The 26205-nt window shown below is 35.7% G+C and overlaps 2 protein-coding genes across 3 annotated transcripts in view; one reads left to right on the forward strand and one right to left on the reverse strand.

Moving 5' to 3' along the window:
* The first annotated feature begins 3612 nt into the window (after window positions 1–3612).
* Arhgef33 (Rho guanine nucleotide exchange factor 33) overlaps window positions 3613–26205 on the forward strand; it is a 47692-nt gene continuing 25099 nt past the window's right edge. For both annotated transcript variants that reach the window (XM_027934614.2, XM_027934615.2), the window contains exons 1-8: window positions 3613–3637; window positions 5609–5658; window positions 13130–13294; window positions 13832–13953; window positions 15293–15438; window positions 18604–18663; window positions 19840–20064; window positions 24384–24513. In XM_027934614.2, the coding sequence (XP_027790415.1) occupies window positions 3613–3637; window positions 5609–5658; window positions 13130–13294; window positions 13832–13953; window positions 15293–15438; window positions 18604–18663; window positions 19840–20064; window positions 24384–24513 (923 nt within the window). The remainder of the gene's footprint in view (window positions 3638–5608; window positions 5659–13129; window positions 13295–13831; window positions 13954–15292; window positions 15439–18603; window positions 18664–19839; window positions 20065–24383; window positions 24514–26205) is intronic.
* The window catches only part of Sos1 (SOS Ras/Rac guanine nucleotide exchange factor 1), a 169332-nt gene continuing 152564 nt past the window's right edge, over window positions 9438–26205 (reverse strand). The window contains exons 21-22 of the mRNA XM_071601517.1: window positions 16355–16413; window positions 9438–9936 (exon numbers count right to left, since the gene is read on the reverse strand). Of these exons, the coding sequence (XP_071457618.1) occupies window positions 9835–9936; window positions 16355–16413 (161 nt within the window). The 3' untranslated portion in view covers window positions 9438–9834. The remainder of the gene's footprint in view (window positions 9937–16354; window positions 16414–26205) is intronic.

A 26205-nucleotide genomic window follows, 5' to 3' on the forward strand; every position in this document is an offset into this window, starting at 1 on the left:
AATCAATACTGCTGTTCCATTAAGGAAAAGCATAGTTTACTTAATAACCTGTGCAGAGCCAAGTGGCTATCTCTCTGGATAGTACAGAAGGGGAACATTACCTTTTCCCATATAAAAAAAAAATTTTAAATGAATTAAACACTTTTAAAAATTAGAAAAACCTTGGAATAAAATTTAGGGAGAAAAATATATAAAATCTTGGTATTGCAGATAGCTTTAAAATCAATCCAAGAAATCTAGCAGCAATTAAGGAAAAACATTTATTTGACTTCATATATTTAAAAATGTTCAATAGCAAAAGTGATCACAAAGTCAAAAGAAAAAAAAAAGATGGGTACAATATAATATGTGGCAAAGCATTAATATCTCTTACTAATTGATAAGGAAAAGGTAAACAACAAATATAAAAATGGATAAGTTAGGGGAATAGATAATTTACAGAAGAACAAATCTTCATGTTTAGTAAGTATATGTAGAGATACTCAGTGGTACTAGCAATCAGCAAAAGTAAATATGAAATATCACTTGTCACCTGAGTGATGAACAAGAACTAAAAAATGTTAATTTACACTCTTGTCTGGGGTGCAGGAGAAAAGGTGTTCATTCAATGCTAACCATGCCTCTTCAAACCCCACATAAATAAAATGGAATATATAAGGTTGATATGATGTAAGGTAAGTAGGTACCAAGATATTTGTTGTAGCATTATTTGCAGTGACAAAATAATGGAAATAAAGGGAATGTCTATCAGTACAGGAATGATTAACACATTTCATTCAAAGCAAGAAGTATTATGTAGCCATTAAGAATAATTTCTTAGTATGTACTGTTGAATCCCACCATTACACATAATTATAATACCGCCAATAATAATATGGAAAAAATATTTTCTTAGATGTTAATTAATTTGGAGAGACTGCCATGATGTATTAAATGAGAAAGGTAAGATGCAAAAGGGTATAGTATGAACCTACAATGACAGTCTCACCCATACATACATCTTCTGCATTTATTTTTGTATGTAATTATATTAGGATGAAGAATGGAATAGAATAGCAGAGATTAACATCAGTTGAAATTGGGGAGGAACAAATGGGCACAATAAAAACAACATGAATAATAATGATACAGTTTTTTAAGTAAAATGTACATGCTACAACATAAATGGAAAATTAGGTAGGCTTCATCAACAAGTTTGCTCCATTAACAATGTTGCAAAACATTTCAGAGAAAGAAGATTGTGAGGCAGTGCAAACAATGATCATGGTAGTTGCTTCAGGAGAGGCATCATACAAGCTTTCCCCCTCCACACTTTCCAAGTTTTCTCCAATATAGGTTTTTGCTTTTGTAATTAACTAAATAAAATAAGATTTCTAACTTAACTGCTATCAGTCACACAACTTTTATTATGTCTTGAAACCAGCAGCCATATGTCCATATTGTGAGCTGGATGACGTCTAGCTCTGAAAATGTGGACATTGTTTTAATTTTTTTTTTTTTACATTTTCATTCTATCCAGGATATATGATTTTTTGGCTTGTTTGTTTTCAGTTATTTATAGATTGGACAACTAACTAAATCACTAGGAATATATTATTCTGAAATACCCAACAAGAATAAGACTTTATATACTTCAAGTTTTTTCCCAAATATGAACAGAAATTACTTCTAACAATGATTTTTGAAGCTCTGTGGCTTTTGGCAGATAGCTTCTCTTCCCCTTTCCTGGCATTAGTTGCTTGTCTTATAAATGAGGAGGTTGGGGCTGAGGTTGTAGCTCAGTGGTAGAGCACTTGCATAGCATGTGGGAGGTACAGGGTTTGATTCTAGGCACCACATATAAATAAATAAGATAAAGGTCCATTAGCAACTATTATATATATTTGTTTATATATATATGCATATATATACACATATATATTATATATAATAAATAAATGAAGAAATTGGATGAAATAATTTTCTCAGGGCCTTTTTGCTCTAATATTCTTTAATTTTAAATATATTAATCATGGAATGATTTAATATATGATAAATGAATAATTGCTAAAGAGAATAAAGGTTTTTTTTCTTAGTAATGCTGTATTGACTATGAAAAGAAGTTCAGGAGAGCTAGGGAAGATGCTTTACTTTGACATAACGTTCATGCCCACATGAAAAATGCACAGGATTCCAAAGAGCAGGGCCTTGATTTGGAGCTACTTCTTATATGTAAGTGTTAATAGTGCTTTTTCACCTATGTGTACCCTCTTGCCAACTTATTATTTTGCTTTACAGGCCTCAGTATGTGAACAAAAAAAATTAAATCAACTTTCATGAGGTGTGATTTATACAGAACAAAATGCACCTAATTAAAATAAACATTCCATGAATTTTGTCAAGTTTCTGAACCTGTTATACCACTACCACAATTAAGCAATAGAATACTTCCATCACCCTCAAAATTTTCCTGTACCTCTTCTCAGCCATCTTTTGACCTCCTGATGTAGGTGACTATTGATCTGTATCTTGTCATTATGGAGTTGTCTTTCTTGAGTGATGAACAAAGTTTAAATTGGTATTTTCTCAATCTTGGGTAGTATTCACATATTTTGATTATTTCCATCAATATTCCAAGTAGCAAGCAACAGAAAAGAACTGACTGATTTAAACATTGAAAGAATCTGTTGAAAGAATAGAATCTCTGGGAGACTGGAGAACCAAGTCTGGGATCAAGTGGCCAGCAACAGTGCCCCCACATCATATGATAAAGCCATTTTGGTGAGGAAAACAACATAAGAGGTGGCTCAAGATTCCTAAGCTGTCTGTACCAGAGAATGGTTTTTGCTTTCTGTACCTTGCTGCCATTGCTGTCTTTACAACTCTTCCTATTTCTTAGAAAGTAAAAAGTATATCCAGTCAATCTGCCTTAGGAAATCTGTCAGTGTCTGTTGGGGTAGGGACATCTGAGTGGCAGGTCCTATGTCATGTGTCCCTCATTTCTTGGCTGCAAGGGAGAATAGGAGAACCTGGCACTTTCAGCCTTAATAGGTACATAAGTGGGAGAGGATTCTTCCAATATAGGAAAGGGTTAAAATGCTGGAGGGCTAAAAAGAGGTCCCACGTTCACACTGGGTTCAAGGGAACCTACCAGATACTGGAAATAGGGATAAGAAAACTTAACTATGTAAAGAAATAGAAATATGTGCACCGGCCTTCACACTTGCCAAAGGCTTTTCTTCTTAAGATAATTTCTCTGAACTATACCTTGTTAATAGAATCAGTGGGCCTAACATTAGTTTATTTGATCCAAAAAAGAAGTAGCAAATTAAAAGCCACCATAATTTTTGAGCAATGAATTTCATACTTAAAAATGATTATCTCCCTTTAAGTTTTAAGCTACATATTTATTCAACTTAATATTTTTATTCTTCTAAAATTATGTAAACCTCAATATGTGTTCAATTTTTTTTCATGTTAACACATAAAGCTAGTTCAGTTTCTTCATTAATTCTTCCTGCTATCCCTATTCTTTATTTCAATCCACAGGTGCAGGGAAGGGGAGGTGGCCTGATCAGGACAATGATGATGCAATGTTGAAGAATAAGCTGGAGGAGAGAAGTAACAGGCACCATGGAAAAAACCAAAACAAAGCAAGGTCAGATTTCCCCATGTCTTGCTTTAGAGCTCAGGATTCAATAAATGTAGGTTTTAGTCTTGTCATGCTACTGTCTCAAAACCTTGTTTCCCAGTTGGGCACGGTGGCACACACCTGTAATCCCAGGGACTTAGAAGCCTGAAGCAGGAGAATTTCAAGTTCAAGAGCAATCTCAGTGATTTATCAAGACCTTTAGCAACTAAGAAACACCCTGTCTCAAAATTTAAAAATAACCAAAAGGTCTGGGGATGTGACTCAGAGGTAAAGCATCCCTGAGTTCAATCCCCAGAACTGGGAAAAAAAAAAAAAAAAAAACCTAAAAAACAAACATCATTTCCCTGTCATCATATAATGATCATGAATAGTGTAGACTTGCTGGCAAATAGGAAATGTCATCTATATAAAATTTGGCTTAATTTGTTATCTTATTATTATTTTTTTCAGTAGTACCCTTAGGACTGCCTCAGAACAACATGCTCAGTGAGGCCAACATACAGATAACCCAACCCCTTCTTAGCTAGCCTGGAAGCACAAGAACTTTCTCTTTTCTTTTTCTTTTTCTTAGTACTGATGATTGAACCCAAGAGCACTCTATCACCGAGCTTCATCCCAGCCCTTTTTCAAATTTTTTAATTTTGAGACAGGATCTAGCTAAGTTGCTGAGGCTGGCCTCAAACTTGTGATCTTCTTGCCTCAGCCTCCTGAGTTGCTGGGATTACAGACACGCGTGGTGTCCAGCTTGAGTTTTCGCTTTTCATCTTTACCATTTAGGAGCAACCACACAGAAGTTTCTGTTACAATCTCCAATTTATGGATGAGGAAACAGTCATGGAGAAGTCAGGCTGCAACTACAAAATGTCGAGGCTAGGTCTGGGATTCTGGTCTGTGTTCCCAAGTCTTGATTCTTGCTGTTATACCAGGCTGTTGGGTCATAGTATAAAATGAACTAAAAAATTCTTACTCAAGATTATATTGGGAGTTTTTGGTAATCTTAAAATATCTGGATTTCACATGAACTGTTCTGTGTATTGAGTTACATATTATTTATGAACTTAATGTTTTGCATATCTCAGGAGAACAATATGCATATTCAGGCAACCAAATATCTGCAACCAGAGGTTTCATCTATCAACTGCTCAATTCATATATATATTTAACACAACAGAACAGTAGCCAAACAGATGATCAAGGAGCTAAATGTGTCACATAGGTTGTCTTGCCTTATCTTCAGGGAGAACCCATGTGGTTCTGGAAGGTACAATGTAGGCCAATGTTTCTCCTCTGTAGGTTGTAAATTATTTTTGCAACTCATGCCTTCCCCCCTCTTTTTTTTTTTGCCTTGTATTTCCCAGTCTCCACTATTGACAATACTGTTCTATTTCCACCTATATTCTTCACAGACCTTTTCATTGACAATTTCCTTCTATTAGCTCTCTTACCATGCAAGAGAGCGAGATTCTCTTTGCTCATTTTGGCAATGATAGGAGGGCAGAGTTCAGAAGTATGGCAAGGATCAGAGGTAGGAGAAGCAAGGGACATTTATATAGTTCTCCTGAAACTAGTAAATGACAACTGGACTGGTACCTTCCTGGACAGGAAGAACAGCCTTCTTGGCATTAGAACCATCCCCTCAAGTAAACTTCAGTCAGCTCAAGAATATGAGGGAGACACTTCTTGTGCATTCCTTCTTTTCTACTTAAAGATCACTAAATACTCAGTTTGGCCAAAAACTTCCCCATTGTGGTAGAATATGGTTTTTTTCTACAAGAGTTCTATTAATAGATTTGGTTTGTTTGTTAGGATATAAACAGAAAACACCAGTTATATCCAGCTTATTTTTTGTTCTCGAATCAATGTTATGCAGTCATATATAGAGAATTCTGTAGGATCTCTATTCCCTGTATATATTTATGAGATAGGATAAGGACAAAACAAGTTGTTTTGATTAAACAAAGCTCTTTCTTTCTACAGGAGAGAATGAACATATGCCGGTGAATAGTCCTTCCACACAGATTTACCAGGTAAAGACAAATAGATTGTTTTAAATGCTCCCACATGTGACAGTGGTGACTGTCGGTTGTATGCGGAGATTTTTGGCACTCACAAGTGCTTCCACATACATTTGTTCTCTTCACAAGATTGAGATTGACAGGGCAGAGGGCCTCTCACATTGTACATTTGGGAGAAGCAATTATTGTAGGACAAATTATTCAGTTTATAAAATGTAGCACTACTATCCCATCTCAGCTCTGCTTTTCTCACCTGATGCTACAGTCACATTGGCCCTTACATCATACAATATAACAGTTTCATCAGAGAGGAGGAACAAGAAAGTTCCCTAAGTTCCTTTCTGCTAAATAGTTCCCTATTTTAGCAGAAAGAACTGAGAATTGAAAGGAGCTATCATTGCAAGTGTTCAAATATGGTGATAGAAAAATTTTAAGCTTTTTTTAAAACAATGGGAACAATTTGATTTACAAAGAAGATAAAAAATCTGCAAAAGAGAACTGGGGTTGTAACTCAGTGGTAGAGTGCTTGCCTAGTAGGTGTGAGGCACTGGGTTTGATTCTCAGCACTGTATATAAAATAAAGTCCATTAACAACTAGAAAAAAAAGTCTGCAAAACATCTTTGCAGCAAGAGTGACATCAGGTGCTTTGGCTCTGTCAGCGGAATTTATTTGGCTTCTATCTTTCAAACTGTAAAATTGAAGAAAATTTCTATCTTTAAAAATCATGGAAATTTATTCTGACATAATTTGGAATATATAAGGCTAGGGAAATCCATGTTCCTCTCTAGGCTTAAGACAGTATTTTCTGGAATACATGAGAAAGACGGAGGTATTGACAGATCTTAGCAGAGGTTGAGAGAAAAGTCCTTTTTAAGCTGGTTTTAAGCCCTGGTAACCAGGAAAAGGAGTTGTCAAGATGAAGAATTGGAGTCCAGAGGAACAGATAGTTTAGGAGAAATATTTTTAAATTGGTTGAGTTTAAGTGATAGCAAGAGTGAAAATAGCAACTAGTGCCCAGAAATATCATGCAAGAGTTCAAATGGCATGGGACCACTGAGGGCAAAACAGAACAGGATTATGAAAATATTTTTAAACATATTGTTTCTAGACTTAAATCAGTCCTGGGAAATTGTAGAGAAAGCAGCCTTTAATTTAATTTATAGTTACTGAGTAGTTACTATGTGCAAAGTCTACTATGTAGTCTAACGGGAGGTTAAGCAGATAAAACAAACATTCTCATTGATTTTTAAGTGTCTACAACCTAGAAAACACATATGCTAGATAGTTCTTGCAAGGAAAGTTTTTGAAAAGATTACAGTGGAGGCACTGATTAAATCTACAGGGAGAGATGAATTAGTGTAGACTAAATGATTTGAGGCAGGCATTTAAGGACAAGTTGGTCATTTGACAAGTGGATATGAGAAGGCTAAGTAGGCAGTGAGACCAGCTCAAACGAAGGTCAAGAAGCAGAGTTGGTCTTCACTTGGTGTTGATTTGGTGCCTCACTGATCCAAGGCCTCTCTCTAAATGCTTTCCTTGCCCACTTCTCATCTGTTCTCATCTGACCTGCGTATGGCATTTGAATCAGTGTGAGTACCTATTTAAACTCAAGTATGATTTAAAGTCTATTATAGATTTTATGTAGGTCATTCCCTGGATGTTGGCTAAATATAGCTGCAGTGGGGGTGGCCTCATTAGCTTATCATATCACAAACCCAAATACATCTGTTCACAGTGGAATATACAAAGCAGTAAAAGTGAAGTTGATCTAGGTGACCCCTGTGACACTATTATAATCCCATCCTTGTTTTAAAAGAACTTTTCCTAAGTCTGTTTACTACGAGCAACTTTTAACCAAAAAGAAGTAAAGAAGAAGAGGAAAGAGGGATGTGGGAAGGAGTTATCTATAAGAGAATACTTATTACAAGGGAAACTATCTGAAGTAAAATGTGAAATTTCAGCAATTCTGTATCTCCATATTTTATTTTCTTGATAGATCTCTTCTCTTCTTGACATTATTGGATGTAGTAACTTTCTTTTTAAAAATTGTCTCTCCTCATCTAGAATGTAAGCTCTAAGGGCAGGGATTTAGTCCATTTTGCTCTTTGTTGTATTCTCAGCATAAAGCACAGTGCTTGGGATATAATGCATATTTGATAAATATTAGTTGAATGAATTAATTAATGAATATATGCAAGATGTGTATATTGCTTTGAGACAAAAGGTCTGATGTAGTCATTGTCTGGTGTCAGTGTTGGGAAAACTGATTCTTTGGGGAAAAAAAGAAGAGATCCTCACTTCATACTCTAATCAAAACAATCTCCAAAAGGTTTGTCAAAAAGGTTAAGTATAAAAACCAAATCAAAAGTTTTAAAATAAGTATTTTGTTTCTGTATGTAAAGTGTCTTTTTATGTTAAAAAAAAACGTTGACAGAAATCACAAAGAAAAGGGTTTGAGAGTTTATTCACATCTTAATTCACAACTTTGTCAACATAAAAACATCTTAAACAAATTAAAAAACAAATAACTAAATGCTTTCAACAACTATTGCAAAGGCTTAATGATATAGAAATAGCTCATGAAAATGGATTATTCCAAGACCCAAATAGAAAATGGGCGAAGAAAACAAATAATTTTCCAAAGTAAAGTTATAGATAATCTAGTTAATAAACAAGAAAAAGTTGACGCTCAAAAAAGTAATGATTAAAATAAGAAGCATTATTTTTTATTATCTACTTTAGCAAATAATAAAATAATATTTAGTTCTCGTGTATAAATTTGTAGAAACTTTAAGAAAAATTATTAGTTAAAATGCAGGAAATGTGTTCAAGTGTTCAATCCATCACCGGCTCCCTGTCCTGTAACTATTGGATAGATTTGACCTCCTTGGTGACAGTAAGATACAGTAATCCACATCAGGTCCCAGAAGTCAAAAGGAGAATGAGTACTACTATCTCCCAGTGCATTCCAGGTAGAATTACCTCCAGAACATCAATCAGTGTGAATATACAATTACCCGTTGGGTTTTTAGGCTCAGGATATTCTCCTTTATTCCATTCCAAGTGTATTTTTTCTCTCATCCTGAATTCCTGGTACATATACCTTTCAAAGTCATTGAATGAGATCTCTTTTCCAGAGTCAGGTGATGGTGTTTCATCCCTGATGACTTCATTTTGCATATGGATTTTTTCAAATTATAGTCCATTAAAACAAAAAGGGGGTTGGTGTGGTAACTGCAAAACTTAATTCCAGCCAACCCTCACACCAATGACTGGTACTCCAAGGGTGTTTTTTTTTTTTTTTTTTGGCTCACTTGTAGTTTTAGGAATGTAAACATTGTGGCTTCCACCAATTCTATTGTTTACACTTCATATATCTTATTATACAAGACACAGTTTCCTAAATCCACAAATTTAGGACTTTATATCCCATACAGAATGCTTCCAAGAATATGCAACCATAATATTATAAATTTTCAAACCGACTGGCCAAATATATTTTATAGAACTATTAATTAATTGAATATTTGCCTCCCTATAATGTAGTAGATTTTTCCCTTTGGGTCAGATCTTACCTAATATCTTTGACTCATAGTAATTTCATATTTCAGAATTTATCCTATTGGCAATATAAACAAAACATATGCAAGGCTTTAAATAAAAAGCAGGATATGACAGCATTATTTATAATCTTAAAAAATAACAAATAAATTTTCACCAAGAGTAAATGAATAGGTAAACTCTGGCATATTTTATATGATAAAATAGTATGTAGCCATTAAAAACTAGACATATAGAAAACATTTTGAAGGCTATGGGAGAGGGCTTATAAGAATCAAAGGGCAAAAAAAAGAGGGGAAGATATCTCTAGTGTGATCTCAACCATATAAATGTCTGTATTTCTATACATATAATGAAATGGGAAAAAAATGAATAAATTGAAATGATGAGATTTAGGGTGATTCTTATTTTTCTTCTTTTTCTCTATAATTAAAATAATTGAAGAAAATAACTTAGGTGCCAAAAGGACCTCTAACTGAAAAATTATGGGAACCAGTCCTACAGTAATAAGTTTCATCATCCAAACTGCCATTGAATTTTTTCTAGGATTTGTAAGTCTTGGCTGAGCCTCAGGGTTTGTTTTTTTTTTTTTTTTGCCATTGAGGAATGTTCTAACCCCAGAGAAGTTAAACTCTTCTAGGCCTGTAGTGTATCCAGGGATGAATAAGACAACTTTCTAACACAGCAGCCTTCGCCTCAGCATCAACATCGTCTTGAAAGGATGATTTCTGCAGGAGAGTAGAGCCGTAGATTAGGAAACAGCTGTTGATGTTCAAATTAATTAACTATCCACTTAGTGCTTTAAATCATTGCATTTCTGGGGGATCAATAAAGAGGCCTAAATAAAATTGGAAGATGGAAGCTGGCAGAGAGAACAAGTTTCTTCTGCAGTGACTCTGGTTCAGGGGGAAACCAAAGCAACCACCCCAGCATCCTTGCCTTTATGTGCTACTCCAAAACACTTGACCTTTTGCCCTCGTGAAGTCCAGTGTGGTAGGAATTTGACATGCCTTGTGGAGTTTTCCTAAACCTCGACATTACGACTTTGCAGAGTTCCCAAGGCATAGGCACAGTCTCTTGAATTTACCTCTTGGTAGCCTCCTGACCTTGGTCATGTGGCAGAAAGGAATGGGAAGTTTATGTAAAAACAAAACAAGCTGGAATTCATGAGAAATTTAGTTTGAGGCCTGACAGATCTTTGGTGGAAACCAAATTGGAAGACACTGATTAAAAATCATCTTCAGAAGAGTTCAGAAGCCAAGAAGGGAAAGAAAATTGAGAAGCAGAAATTAACAGCAGGAAATAGGAGGAATTCCGACTCCTCTCCCCCATTTCTTTGAGCCTAAGCTGCCCTCTGTGGAACCCTAGGCTTTGAAGTTCAAGTCTTCCCTGAACCTACCTCCAGTGGGAGCCTGCCCCCAGCGGCAGAATGGAGGGATCATAACCTCTCTAGAGCAGCTTCATGAAAAAATCAACGGGATGAGGAACGTGTTCAACTCGCTGGAGAACAAGGTAGACACCTGTTTCTAATCCTTGGGGTGGGCAGTGGGCTGTCAGATGAGAATGTTGAAGAGAGAGCAGAGAAAAGATGTTAAGACACTCATCTTCTGGTTCCTTTTTATTCCCAAGGCTGTGAATGGTCAGGTTGGTATGAACAACCAATCTGTCCCAGCTAAAGATAGTAAGAGCCCTGTGTTGTCTCAGGTGTGTGATTATGCCCATAATGGCATCCCCTTCCTGGCTTGTCACTGGTTGTGAAGCTGTTTATAAAGTAGTAGTGTTACTTTTCTGGAAGAAATAAAGGGAGGAAGTAGACTGACACTCAGAACAGTTTTAGCATTCCCTGGTTGTTAGGAACCTTCCAATGGTTTTAAATTACTTTAGAGCTGAGTTTCTACAAATGAGAAAAATCTTTTTCCCTAAGACTCTGCTGTTGCCTTTTGGCTTCTAGAAAAACTCCACATATCCACTTTTAGGAGCAGTGATAATGAAACCTATTTCTGTTGGGATAGTGGTTCCCTTTTGTTTGATTCAAGTAGGAAACCTAAGCTTTCCTTCTTTCAGTTTTAAAACTTACATACTTTTTGCTCTGACGTTTATATAGCAATCAATTTTATTTTACACACAGAAGATGAGTTTATATGATAAAAATTAGCAGATCAGAAAGTAATTGATCTGGTGATTTAATCCATCATAATGGTTTAGTACACATGCTAAGATCAATCATAAAGATTAGTTTTAATTAAAAATTTTTGGAATCAAACTCAGATTGCTCATGTTGTTTCTAAGTCTTTGAGCCCCAAACACTTAATAAGTTCTGATTTTTTTTTTCCTAAAAATGATTTCTTTTCCTCTTATTTTTCCCTATTTCCAGTCCTAGAAAGAAACCATTTGTGAAACACACTTAAACAACAACAACAACAAATCCTGGTTTTTAAAACACAGGGTAGGATACTGATTCATTTTATAGTAGAATGTGTGGATTCAAATTGAAACCATTTGGATGACTTGATTCTGAAAATGTATAGAAGTACACATATAAAGACACTTTCTTGGTGAATATTTTAAATTATAGAAAAAACCTTCGAGACCATTATGTCTTGAAGAAAGATGGGAAGAATTTCTCTACTTAGCTGGGTATAAGGTCATATGTGTCAAGAAAGTAATGTCATTGTCTGGCTATCCTGTATTATCTTAATTTATTGTTTGTTGAAAATTCATTTTTTATTGTTCAGAAAATAAAACTGGACCTTTAGAAGTGCTCCATTTTCTCCACTTTTCTGTTTGTATTTAACTTTTTGATTTGTCACATAAAGAGGAAATAATTAATTTTTAAAAATACCTGTGTACTAAGCATATGACATAGTAGGTGCCTTACCCATATTTACTCATTTAGTTTTCAAAACATCCCTGTGAAATAAACATTATTATAATTATCTTAAAGATAAGGAAACTGCTGCAAAAGAGCTCTCTAGGAGAGAGCTAGGATTGTACCCAACCTAATTCTGAAATTATTACCTCACCACAGTGGGGAACATGACAATAGAAGTCCAATGTGGGCAGTCCTTTGACAGACTGGACTGCTGAAGATGATTCACATCACCATCAACATGCCACACTTCTGCCATTACAGATACTTCTGTGCCTTCCTTATGGATTAAAGCTGTTGTCATGGAAAATGCCCAAGAATAGAAAGAAGAGAAAGAAAGAAAGAAAGAAAGAAAGAAAGAAAGAAAGAAAGAAAGAAAGAAAGAAAGAAAGAAAGAAAGACATTTCTTTTTCTCTTTCAAAGAAATTATCATTATTTCTAGATATTATTGTTCTTATTCTTTAACTTTTTAAGGAAAAAAATACCCTGAATTTCTTTATCCTCTCTTAATAACCAAGAGGAATGTGACCTATCCATTCTTTCACAGAATTCAGAGTAGCTGTATTAAGATTGTCTTTTTCACATACTTACATGGCTTTTTAAGTAGACTGCATTTTAATCAAAAGCTGTGAAATGAAAGTAGTTTGCAGGGGCATGCATAAACTTAATTGAGTGTTTTATTGCCAAGCTTCAACATATTCTGTATAAAGAAGACAAATGGGGCCAAGTTTCCCTTAAGTTGTCCAAATTTAGTAAATGAAGTCTGTAGATTGTCAAGAGCCTGGTTTTTTTCTCTCTCTTTTTCCTTATTATTATTATTATTATTATTATTATTTGTGGTGCTTGGGTTTGAACCAAGGGCCTTGTTACATGCCAGGTAAGCACACTACCAACTGAGCTATATTCCTAGCCCAAGAGCCTGGTTTCTTGAGAAAAGAAAAAAAAAAAAAAGAAGAAGAAGAAGAAGAAAATAGAGGAAGAAATCAAGGATCCAGTGGTGCCATTTATAATAATTTACAGCAAATTGAGTTCATTTTTCATGCATTATTTAGTTGCAGGCCTTAGCCTCTGAACTGAAAACTGGATTCACAGAAGCAATGCAGGAACTGTCAAGAATCCAACATGGAGAATATGCTTTGGAAGAAAAGGTTAAGAGCTGTAGGTGTTCCATGGAAGAAAAAGTTACTGAGATGAAGAATTCATTAAACTATTTCAAGGTAGGTGCATCTTTTGTTTTCCTGCTGAAAAGAGTATGTTGGGGCTTTTCCCATAGCAGCCAGATATAAGAATTTTCCTCCTGGTGCATGGTGGCACACATCTGTGATCCCATCAACCGAGGAGACTGAGGCAGGAGGATTGTGAATTCAAAGCCAGCCTCAGCAACTCAATGAGGCCCTAAGCTACTTGACAAGACCCTGTCTCAAAATAAAAAGGCTTGGGAATGTGGCTCAATTGTTAAGCACATATGGGTTCAATCCTTGGTACCAAAAAAAAAAAAAAAAAAAAAAAAATCCAAACCAAAACAAACAAACAAAAAAGATTTTCTTTCTGAGCCACTCACTAGTTATCATGAAAAAAAATATATATTTCCTGTTTTTCTTTTTGGAGCTCTGTGTCAAAATTAGGGGCCACAATAGATTCATTCATTCATTCATTCAATAAATATGTACTAAAAACTTATGGAGTGCTGCATATTATGTTCTATGCTTTTACCCTACGTACCAGTTTGAAATATAGCAACGCTTATTTTTTAGGAAGAGCTGAGCAATGCCATGTCAATGATCCAGGCCATCACTTCCAAACAAGAAGAAATGCAACAGAAAATTGAACAGCTTCAACAGGAGAAGAGAAGAGAATCTCGAAAAGTTAAAGCCAAGTGAGTATTTTTAAGCTATTTACTAAAAAGAACTTTAAGAAAGAAAATGCCTATTAAAACAATAATCAGTTTCTTAAAGTGATCATATAATATGCTGGTGAGCATGTGGAACAACTGGAGCTCACACACTGTTGGTAGGAAGTAGTACAATCATTTTTGGAAAACAATTTCCAAATTTCTGAAGGTTTCTTTAATTTATTTAAAGATTATAAAATTTTTAAGAAATTTACTATACAAAGAATATTACTATAATAAATATTTGTAAATAAAGGAAATTAAATTCTTCTTTAAAAATATTTACCAGGAGCTGGGGTTGTGGCTTAGAGGTAGAACGCTCACCTACCATGCATGAGGCACTGGGTTCAATCCTCAGCACCACATAAAAATAAAATAAAGATATTAAAAAAATATTTACTAAAGGCAAACTCATAGCAAGATCTTATAGAAAGGCACTGAGAGTACCTTGCCCTCTATTAATAATATAGCTAGCTGGCCACTGAGCTCTGCCAGTCTGCATATGATGGCAGGTATATAGCCAGAAAAGTTGGTTAATATAAAAATGAATGATAACTATTAAATATAAAAATTCATTTAATATAATATGATATGATATGAAAATGATATGAAATGGCATGTATATGTTGATTACAACCGTAAAAATATGTGAAATAATCAGAAAGATATTTTTTTAAAATAATAATTGTTGTGCTAAGACTGTGGGGCCACCAGTGATTTTCTTTTTTCTTTTTAAATTAATTTTCTAAAGTTTCTCTAATGCTGCTATTATTTGACTCATATGATTGAAAGTAAATTGACATTCAACACTGTCTCAACTAAATTGAGTCAAGTAAAGTTTCACCATTATGCATACATAATCTTCATTGTTAAGTTTTTGATGTTATTGAATTTAAGACAGAAATATGGGGATAATATTTGTGTGACCAGGTAGAATAGATTATGGTGTTCAGTTGAAGATCTACAGCTTTCAGGTACCTTTGAATTGCTTGGTTAAGCAAACGTGAATCATCCCAAGCAAATAGTCACTACTGCTAACTTTATAGATCCTGGTGACAGGGAACCAGTAACAGAAAAATAAGAATGAAAGAATTACATTTAGAAGTAATTTGTAGATATCTGAAGTCTTGCTTGGTTTTAGGTGATGAATTAAGGTGAACTGTACAAATTGCTAGTATTGGACTTTTTAATTTACAAAAATAGCAATTTATACAATTCAACTTAATAAATTGGACATTTTCTTAAGCTGTTCTGAATTGGATTTCCTCCTAATCTATCAAGTATTAAGAACCAAAGTGACCTTGGGGTTGTTTTCCTTTCCTAGAAAAACTCAAAAAGAAGAACATGGCACACAGGCTGGGCCTGCTCAACAAGCCCAAGGAAGCCCTTTCCGCTCCATTAACATCCCTGAACCTGTTCTGCCAAGTGAAGAATTCACAAATATTTTGCCATCTCAGGCCTATGAGAAAGGTATAGTTTGCAGACCACCATGGTGAACTAAACAAGTATTTCCCCCCTTATTTCTAGGTCTTAAATAATAGCAAAAGTGGGCTCACAAGTTCTCCTTCTTTATTAAAGGAAAATCATGCATTGCTCAGAATTTTTCTTCTTTTCTGGAATTTAGAAGAGTCTAGAGAACCAAAGAGATCCTGAGAGTCTGCCCAACTTTAAAGATCTTATTTTTTGAGAAAATACTAACCTGGATTCTTCTAAATTCCAATTGGATTAAAAATGATTTATTGCACAATCAATATTGTACCAACCATATGAGAGAAATGCTTTTAAAAAATTCACTCTAAAAAATCATTTTGTTGGTGGTGTAACTCCGTATCCATCTTTGTCTGGAAAATGAGAGCTAGTGCTGTCTGTAGACTGAAATGGTCACCAACTACATATCTGCTCTTAGGGATGTGAGAACAGATGTTACAAAATGGTACACTGGCAATACCAGCTTTCCAAGGGATGTGGTTACTGACCTGTGTTCAATTCAGGAAAACAAAAATACATAAAACAAAAAAACATTTGCTACATTTTTGTATCCTTGACAAAATCTAGCAAAACATCTATACAGAAAAATGAATGCAGAAATTAACATTGATTTGATGACCCCTCCCCTTTTTTTTTGGTCTCATGTAGAAAGTCCTAAAAAGTATAAGTTCCTCAAAGATAGGATTTGGTGGTTTTCTATCCCTACAGCTTATGGAACAGTTTGGTTTATGTATTCATAGACAATATGTGTGGTTTGAATAACTGAATTTAAAAATATGAATCAAGTGCTTTTTACCTGATGTACTTCTAAGAAAATATTTACTTCATTACTCTTATTTTTCTTACTCAGGTGAGTGTTTACTTTAGAGGCTGATAGGTACAGCCTGGGAAAACTCACTTGATCCATCTGGGAGTGGGTCCACAAGCGGTTCTGTTTTCTTTGTTCCATGACGTGGACTGCAAGACATGAAGGGATGATCCTTATTGAGAAACAGTTTAGGATTGTCTTAGAAAGTAGAAGTCAGATCAATGCCAGGTCTGGGGCAGCTGAACATGTTCACAAGATAAAATATTAAAGGTTTTATTTGCAAAACACATCTTTAGAGAATATGTACCAGCCCCCAGCGAAAGGAATAATCATAGGGCTTGTTTAATCCATTGAAAACAGCTGATATAAATGATTTCAGAGTTGACACAGATTTAAATTAACTGTTTAATGGCAACTCCTTCCTTCCCTGCTAGGTAGATATGGTCATAGTTTATTCTACTAAGTTACTGCAGAAATTTGGGGCTAATGTGCTATAACAAAATATACTGGATACAATTGGTGGTGGCTTATGTTAAAACTTAGGGTTAAAGAACCAAACTTTCTCAATGTGTTGGTTTACCCATTCCTAACGATAAAATGATATGACTGTTAACTATTGTCCTAAAATTCACGGAGTCAGGAGTTGGTGCAGTTTAATTGGGTGCCACTGGCTCCAGGTCTGTCACAAGGCTACAATCAAGGTGTTGGCCATAGCTATAACGTCATGTGATTTCTCTACTCAGGAAGCATCTCTTTCCAAACTTATTCACATGGTTGTTGGCAGGCTCTGGTTCTATGATATTGGCCTCTCCAAGTTGCTGCCTTACAATAAGGCAACCAGCTTCCCCCATGGCAAATGATCTGAGAGAATGCTCAGGACAAATGCCACAGTCATTTTATAACCTAATTTTGGAGATAGGATTCCATCCTTTCTGCCATATTCTATTTTTTAGAAGCAAATTACTAAATTCAGCTTCTAGTTAAAGGATTACATAAGGACATGAATGCACAGGGATGAAGATAATTGGGAGCCATCTTAAAGGTTGCTTACCACAATGACTAGCCCTCTGTTTGAAAAGGCAGCCTCTTTTTATGTGGGTCCTCTGATGTGAAAGCTTCATTCATATACCTTATATTTATACATAACTGATAGTCTGAAAATGTCATTTTACAGGACTAATTATACCTTTTCTTTCTTTCCCTCTCCTGCCCAAGAAGGCTTCAAGAAAAAAAAATATGTACACATACAAATATACACATGTATGTGTGTATGTGTGTGTGTGTGTGTGTGTGTGTATAATTAGTCTCCTCATATCCTCACCTTCTACCTATTCTTGTTCAGGACAATTGAAAGAGAACTTATTTTTTTGTTGTTTGCTTTTTGCAAGACCCTATCTCAAAATAAAAAATTTAAAAGGCTGGGAATGCAGCTCAGTGGTAGAGTGCCCATGTGTTAAATTCTCAGTACCAAATAATAATAATAGCAATACTAAGTAAAATATGTTTTGTATTAAATGATGGTAAGTTAAGGAGAAAATAAGTAGAATAGGATTGCAATTTTAGATAGGGTGCTTGGTAAAGATCTGAAGGAAGGAAGAAAATTAACCTATGAATCTGGAGGGGAAGAAAGGGCACAGCTAGTGCCAAGGTCTTGGTGGGAACAGAACTGACGTGCCCAAAGAATAGCAAGAAGAGTATTGAGGCTAAAGGAGAGTGGATGAGGGAGAGAATGGGAAATATGATAAGAAGAAAGAAAGAAAGAGAGAGAGTGAGAGAGAGAGAAAGAAAGAAAGAAAGAAAAAGAAAGAAAGAAAGGGAAGGAGGGAGGGTGGGAGAAAGGAGGGAGGGAGGGAGGGAGGGAGAAAGGAAGGAGAGACAGAGAAAAGAAATCAAACAAGCAACAGAGAGCAAATATTCTAGGGCTGTATGATGATTATGAGGACTTGGTCTTCTTACACTGAAATGGGAAGCCATTGAAAGGCTATGCAGAGGAGTCTGACTTACATTTTAACAGTATCATTCACCTCTCATTTTTATTATCATCATGGTTAAACAATAATTTTGCTCTTACAGTATTCCAGGTACTACTTTAAGTAGTTTACATACATTAACCTACTTAATTCTTATGGCAATCATTTGAGGTAAGTACCATTGTCACATATATTTTGCAGCTGAGAAATAGCACTTGCCACATCATACTATAATTTTCTTCCTTTTGGCTGCTTTTTGTCTTTCCCAACAAAGTATAAAATCCATGAGTCTTTCAGTGCCTGGTTCATAGAAGGTTCTTAGTGCATTGGCGGAATGAATGCTGAATAAGAACTTTCGTTTCTCTGCAGCCCAAGAGTCCAGATCTGTTCATGTAGGAGAGAGTAATGTGAAGGGAATGATGGGTCCTGGTAAGTGGCTCTTCTGTTGGTTCTTTTTTTCTTCCATCCATTCCACTTTTTCCCTCTTACATCTTTCCTGCCTCTACTCCCTCAGTCCCAAAACAGGGATGAAAGAGCTCAGCATTGCTGTTACTAAGATCCTAGGATGTGTGCTAGAGTGGGTCAGTGACTTGTTTAATCCCAGGGATGGTGAAGGCCTGGGGAATAATCTTCATTTTTTTTTCCTGGCTCCTTTCAATTACTAATGAATTAACATCTGCTGAAATCTCACAGGTGAGTGTTTCATGATGTAAGTTTCCCATGGACCACAGACGTATGGTTTAATTCAGGTTATTTACTGAATTGACAATTTACCAGAATTTCATATATTATTGCATCTTCCCTTTCCCTTCCTTTTTCCAATGTACATCATCAGGGTGAAGGGGATAGCAAAAGAAGACGTTGTCTTTGGCATCCTTCTTCCTCCTCATTCTGTTCTTTCTTCCCTACAATGTTGCTGACACCTGGTATGCTCACCTGAGAGGAGGCTAACATGAGGAGTCAGTACATGCTACTCTAAATTAGCTACAAGTTTGTTTATTTATTTCTCTATTATTATTATTATTATGTGTGTGGTGCTGGAGATTGAACCTGGAACTTTGCATATTCTACCACTGAGCAATACTCCTAGCCCCATACTTTTATTTTAAAAACTCTATTTATTAGAGCCTATGTAAAAAGAGTAGAGGATTTGTCTAGAAGCAGAGAGAGGTAACACCTTGCAGTTGGTGAAACTTTTGATCCTTAATTGACATATTTAATCCTTGAAGGATAGTTGTATGCATATTATGAACACTATTTTTTTTTTTTTCATTTCTTTTGTTAGGACATTTTATTGGTTGTTTTTAGTTATACATGACAGTAGAGTTCATTTAAATATAAATATACAAGCATGGAAAGTTATGTCAGATTCATTTTTCTGTCTTTCCTTTTCCTATCTCCTTTTCCTTCCCTTCATTCCCCTTTGTCTAATCCTCTGAGCTTCTATTCTCCTTTCCCCTTTATTGTGGGTTAGCTTCCACATATCAGAGAAAACCTTTGATCTTTGGTTTTGGGGAATTGGCTTATTTCACTTAGCATGATAGGCTCCAGATACTATTTTTTTTTTTTTAAAGAAAGATCTTGACAGCAGGTGTTATTTTTCAGGAGTGAACCCAACAACTCCAGAAGCAGATGAAAACCTCAAGTCTTGTCTCTCAGCTGATATCCAGCCTAAAGGCCACCTCTCATCTGGTGTATGGAGGCAGCCAAAGGATGGCAAAGAATGGGGCGAAGAATATGTCACAAAAGACCACCCAGATAAACTCAAGGAAGCTGGCCAGGGTAGACACAGCTCCCTGGAGAATGTTTTATGTGAAACCTCTTTAGCTGGTAAGTTTCACAGGGAATGCAGGTTAAAATTTTAAAGTATAAGGTATACCAGGGCTTGGAACCAAAGGGCTAGAATCCTGGCAATGTAGATCCAGTGGACAAATGTGACACCTAGTCTCTGGGTTCTTTTTCAGATGAAGCAATCAAAGGCCACAGAGGTAAAGGGACTCACCAGAGGTCACATGGCCTGTTGGGTGTTAACCTAGATTTTGCATGTTCATGACATTTAGCAATATAGTGCTTTGGAGATAAAAACCAACATAAGGTTGGTGGAGAAGAAGGCAAAACTTCATGAACTATTTAGTGATGTGGAATCTTCAAAGTATAAATCTTTTATTAATAGTTCTCTACCAAAATACCAATCACTGGAACAGGTTCTCTCCTCCCTCCCTCTTTCCTTCCTGCCATAATCATTACTGAACACTTAACTATGTTCAAACAATGGCATTTCCTACAATGGAGGGTAATTTTTTAAACTAATTTATTTTTATTATCAAATACATTAAAAATTAAATAGTACTAAAAGGTTTGTTATAAAAAAAAACAGCAGCAACCACTTTGAGCTCTTTTGGCAGTTTCTTCTGGTACTTGCTTCCAGCTTTTTATAAAATGTCTGTGCTACTATTTTGCAAACAGTACTTTATTAAAGGTTAATTTCTAGCTAGAGAGTAAAATTCACAGAGTGTATATTTTAGCTTCTTGACTTTTTACATATATATATCCACAGCGATCATCACTCAGATCAACATATACAATATTTTTACTACCCCAGAAAGTTCTCATACACCTTCCAATCAATATCTAACCAAAAAACTTCTACTATGTCTTCTACTACCATAAATTACTTTTGTCAGTTTTCAAACTTCATATGAATGGAACTGTATGGTATGTGCTTTTTTGGTGTCTGGCTTCTTTCTCTCAATATAATGTTTTTTTGAGATTCACTTATATTATGAGGGTATTAATTCCATTTTATTAATCACACTAAATGAATATACTACATTTTAAAAAAATTCATTCTTCGATAATGAGCATTTGTACTGCTACCAGTTTTGGGACTATTACTAATTAAACTGCTATGAATATTCTTGTACAAATGTTTTAAGTATATACCCTATTTATCTTGGGTTTACACCTACAAGTGGAATCTCTGTTGTAGAGGCTAAGATTATATTTAAAAGAAATGACAAACAGTTTTCTGAAGTGGTTGGATAATTTTATACTCCCACCACCAATTAATGAGAACTCCAGTTGCTTCACATTCTTGCCATTAGTCAGCATGAACAGTCTTTTTAATTCTAGCCATTCTCATGAGTTGGTACTTGTAGTACCATACTATACTTTAAATTTGTACGTCTCTGATGATATTGATATTGAACATCTTTTTCTCATATGCTTATTGGTTCTCCATAGATCTTCTTTTACAAAGTACCTGTTTAAGTCCTTTTTAAATGGATTATTTTTTGTCTAGAAATTTAAAACATATCTGGCTATGAGGCTATGTATGTGATGAGAATACTTTATTCCAGTCTATGGTCTGCCTTTTCACTTTTAGTCATTTAGTCAAATAAAAGTTTTAAATTTTGATGAAATCCTATTTGCCAATTTTAAATTCTTTTAATAGCTTGTGACTTTTGTGTGCTTCCAAGAAGTCTCTGCCTATCTCAAGGTTGCAAAGTTATTCTCATGTGTTTCTTCTAAAATATTTATAATTTTAGCTTTCACATTTAGGCCTATCACTTATTTAGAATAAATTTTGACATATGGTGTGAGAAAGGGGTCCAAATTCATTTTTCCCCCAGATGATTATATAGTTACTTCGGTGCTAGTTACTGAAAATACCCCCATTAATTTACACAAGGGAAAGTCAAGTGATCTTATATGGGTGAGTTTAATTCTAGAATTTATATTTTTATTCAAATTATCAGAGAATTGATACCTTGGTGGTATAAAGTCTTCTATTTGAATAACAGGGTATTTATGTTCTTCCTATCTTCTTATATTTTTCAATTTATAAAGATCTTCTTGAATTTTTCTAGCAATATTAAGAGAAACTCTACCTTTTTTTTTTTTTTTTTCTTTAAAGCATCTGCCCAGGGAACCTCGGTCATCCTAGCCTACTCTGGCCCATTACATTGTATTCTCCTGGGACTTCAGTCTTCCTAGGAATTTCCTTCATATTTCTCCCATGCTAGATTCCTGCTTGGTTATTGTGTTAGCCAGCTTTTTGATGCTGTAACCGAAATACCTGACAAAAACAACTTAGTGGAGAAAAGTTTATTTTGCTCAAAGTTTCAGAGGTTCAGTCCATGGTTAGTCGACTCTTGCTTTTGGCCCAAAGGGAGGCAGAAGGTCTTGGTGGAAATTGTGGTGAAAATGAAAGTTGCTCAGCACATGGCAGCCAGGCAGGAGAGAGAGAGAAAAAAAGGGGGGGGGGGTAGGAGAGAGAGCTCAAGCGCAAGGAGTTGGGGACAGATATAGTCCCCAAGGCCACTCCCAGAGTGACCTACTTTTTCCAGCCACATTGACCAGTCAACAAATACCATCCAGTAGTCTATTCGGCTATCAATGAATTAATCTATTTGCTGGATTAATTCACTGATGAGATCAGAACCTTAATCATTGCCTAAAAGGCCCACTTCTGAACCTTGTTGCATTGGGGATCATGTCTTCAAAACATGAGATTTGGGGGACATCCCAGATCCAAACCATAAATTTATGGTCACTTATTATGGGTTTTCATCTTGAATGTTCTTGGTATCTTGGTTTACTCCTTATTTTGATGAAACACATCATCTAGTAGTTTTCACATACATGACTGATAATTTGGCTTAATATAAAACCATTTTCCCTCATCAGTTTGAAGCAATTGTTCTATTGTCTTCTAGTTTCTAATGTTGCTATTGGAGAGTTCAATACCATTGTGAACCCCAGTCCCTTGAATGTTACCCTATTTTTCTACCTGGTAACGTTGAGTCTCCTTCTCTTTATCCTTGGTGTGCTTAAGTTTCCATGGTAATGTGCTGTGCCTTCCAATGATTTGAGAGTCTTTTTGTTTAATTACGCAGAATACAATGGTCCCTTTCCTTTGGGAATACACGGCCTGGATTTTTTTTTTTTCTACTATTACTTTGGTAATATCCTTCCACCCATTTTTTTTTTTCATTTTCTCTGAAGCTTCTAATAATTTGAATTTGAATCTCTTAGACTGAATTGTTCAACTGCCATATTTTCTCTCCTATTTTTCTTCAATATCCTCTTTCTTCTTGTTTTTATCTGGGGGAGATTTCATTGACTTTATCTTCTACCCTTTTTATTTCTGCTGTTTTAAAAAAAATGCCCAAAAGTTTCTTTTTAAAAGCGTTCTGTCTTTTAAAAAATAGCATCTTATAATTGCTAAATGGCTGGAATATTTTTCTCATATCTCTGATAATATTAACTATATAATTTTAGAAAGTTTTCATTATATCTTACATTGTCTCTGCTTCTTCAGTCTCCCCCACCTTAAATAAATGCACATATACATTTTTTCCTCTTTTATGGTATACACTTATTCAAATGCCTGAGTATCTTCAAGAGATTCTTAAAAAAAAAACTGGAAATTTTGTGTTATCTAAGCTTGTCATTAAACAGGCTTCATTACAGATGGTGAATCAGGTAGCAAATGAACTTTTTTGGCAGGTAGCCTCTTCATGTCAATTTCTGAGGGCCTTTTTTCCTTGGGAAGTTCACCTTATCAAGTGGAAGACTCTCCCCCTTGCCTGGAGTGATAAAGCCTGGCTAGTGGCATTCTGGGTCCTGCAGGGGAAGGGGACCCAGGGGAATCTCACTGTTCAGAATGCAGGTGGCCTTCTGTGAGTGCCCTTGTTTTCATGTTAGCATCTCAACCCTGCCCTCTGCGTCTGGAGTTGTTAGCCCAGATCCCAGAGAAAGGGCTTCCCTAGTTTCACTTTTCCCATTTCCCAAGGGATGGAAGTGAGGAAGCCAGTGAGAATCTGTGTGTTCAACGCACCTACGTAGACTTTTGGCCATTTCACTTGTTAACAATGGCCCTTACTTGCACTTTCTTGGTGTATCCAGTCCTTGAGTCTTTCTGCTGCTTCTCAGTGGATTCTCTATCTGCAGACAGGAGCAAGAAGATTATGTGTCCTTTGCTCTGCTGAATGAATTATATCTTATATCTCCATTCTGTTTTCCGTCTTCCAAAAATTTGCTGTCTTTTTTACTGCTTTTGATATCTTTTTTATTGCTTTCTGTCATTTTGTAGGATTTGGGAAAGAATGATTAACAAAAATTTCCTCTTTGGTTTGTTTTTAAAGCCAAAAGACAAACTGTGGCTCTAGAACTGCTTGAATCTGAAAGAAAATATGTTATTAACATCTCTCTGATCCTGAAGATAAAGGCAACATTCCAGGGGTCAGATGGAAAGAGGAATTCCAAAGAGAGAAGGTATCCATGTATTCATTGCCTTTGCTTTTCAGATTGATTAGGATTTAAGGTAAGTTGTTCACCATTTCCACCTTGGGAATTCTGGGGCCTACAATGAGTTCTAGAAATAATCTTTGAAAAAAGAATAAGCAATGATAGCAGGTAACTCCTGGAAAATCTGAAACTTAGATTCTAAGCAGGTAAGAAAATGAGTATAGTCTCCAGGGCCTGTAGTGTCTCTGATATGGTGGTTAAGAACTTAAAGGGCCTATTTCAGTGACACAGCCATGTCAATGTTTAGAGAAGCTCAATTGACAATAGCCAAGCTATAGAATCAATCTAGGTTGCCTTATAACAGATGAATGGATAACAGATGCCTTATAACAGATAATGGATATTCTACTGTGTAAATATATATACACAGTAGAATATTACTCAGCCATAAAGAAGAATGAAATTATGGCATTTGCTGGTAAATGGATGGAACTGGAGAATATCGTGCTAAGTGGAATAAGCCAGTCCTAAAAAGCCAAAGGCAGAATGTTCTCTCTGATGTGTAGATGCTAACCCACAACAAGGGAGGGGAAGAATAGAAGTTCATTGGATTAGACAAAGGGGAACAAAGGGAAGAGAGTGGGCATGGAATAGGAAAGACTGTGGAATGAATCAGACATAACATTCCTGTCCTTATATATGAATACATGAGCAATATATCTCCACATCATGTACAGCCACAATAATGGGATCCTAACTGGAACAAGTTATATTTATTCTATGTGTGTATACTGTGTCAAAATATACTCTACTGTCACGTATATCTAGAAGAACGAATTAAAAAAAAAAAAAAAGAACTTAAAGAGAGGCATTGCTCCCTGTTGCCATGGATCACAGGTCTCAAAGAGGTACAAGGAAATGGATATGGTGGGTCTGAAGCATTAAGTAGCCATTGGATAAATGACACTGGAATGATATAACTCTTCAGGTGTTCCCACAATACCAGGTCACTTCTAAGATTGCGTGTGTGTGTGTGTGTGTGTGTGCTCGCGCGTGCATGCACGCTCACACACCTGTGTTGTGGGGCAGTGCTCTAAAGTGTAGGTAAAGTATTGTAACAGTTACTATCCCTAATGTTACACACCTCAATCTATACCTGTTCATAGCGTAGATTTTCTCGTTCACTCTCTGTTCAGAGAAAGCAGGAAGGAAAAAAGTAAGAATTGGTGAAGAAGACTAATGTAATAAAGATGAAATGATCCAGAACAATTGAGGCAGGCAAAGGCCAATCCAAATGAATGGATGGGGAGCCCCTAATTATATTTTTCTGCTCCCTACCATGCCCCTGATTTTGCTTGACTTTGCAGCTCCCAGCAATACACCATGTCACCAGAACATAATGCTCCTCCTATCTAAATGACCAAAGTGAGGAAATATTCCCCGACAAACTCACAAGTGCCTTGACTATTTTCAAGGAACATATTACTGTAAAACTGAGGTGAACAAAATTTAAAGTAGTAATGAACAGAAAAGATAATGTGACACATTTAAAGCTGTGACCAATAGAGATTCTGGGCTGGGCTTCACCTTCTCTCAGTGGCCACCTGGATTCTCACAGTTCCTTCCCATCCCCTCTGACCATTGATTTTTCCCTTCTAGATACCAATACAGCTTATCTAACCCTCCCACCTCTCATTCAGGGTTCTGGGAAGTTTCTAG

This window comes from Marmota flaviventris, chromosome 14 (assembly GCF_047511675.1).
Source record: "Marmota flaviventris isolate mMarFla1 chromosome 14, mMarFla1.hap1, whole genome shotgun sequence".
NCBI classification, from domain to species: domain Eukaryota; kingdom Metazoa; phylum Chordata; class Mammalia; order Rodentia; family Sciuridae; genus Marmota; species Marmota flaviventris.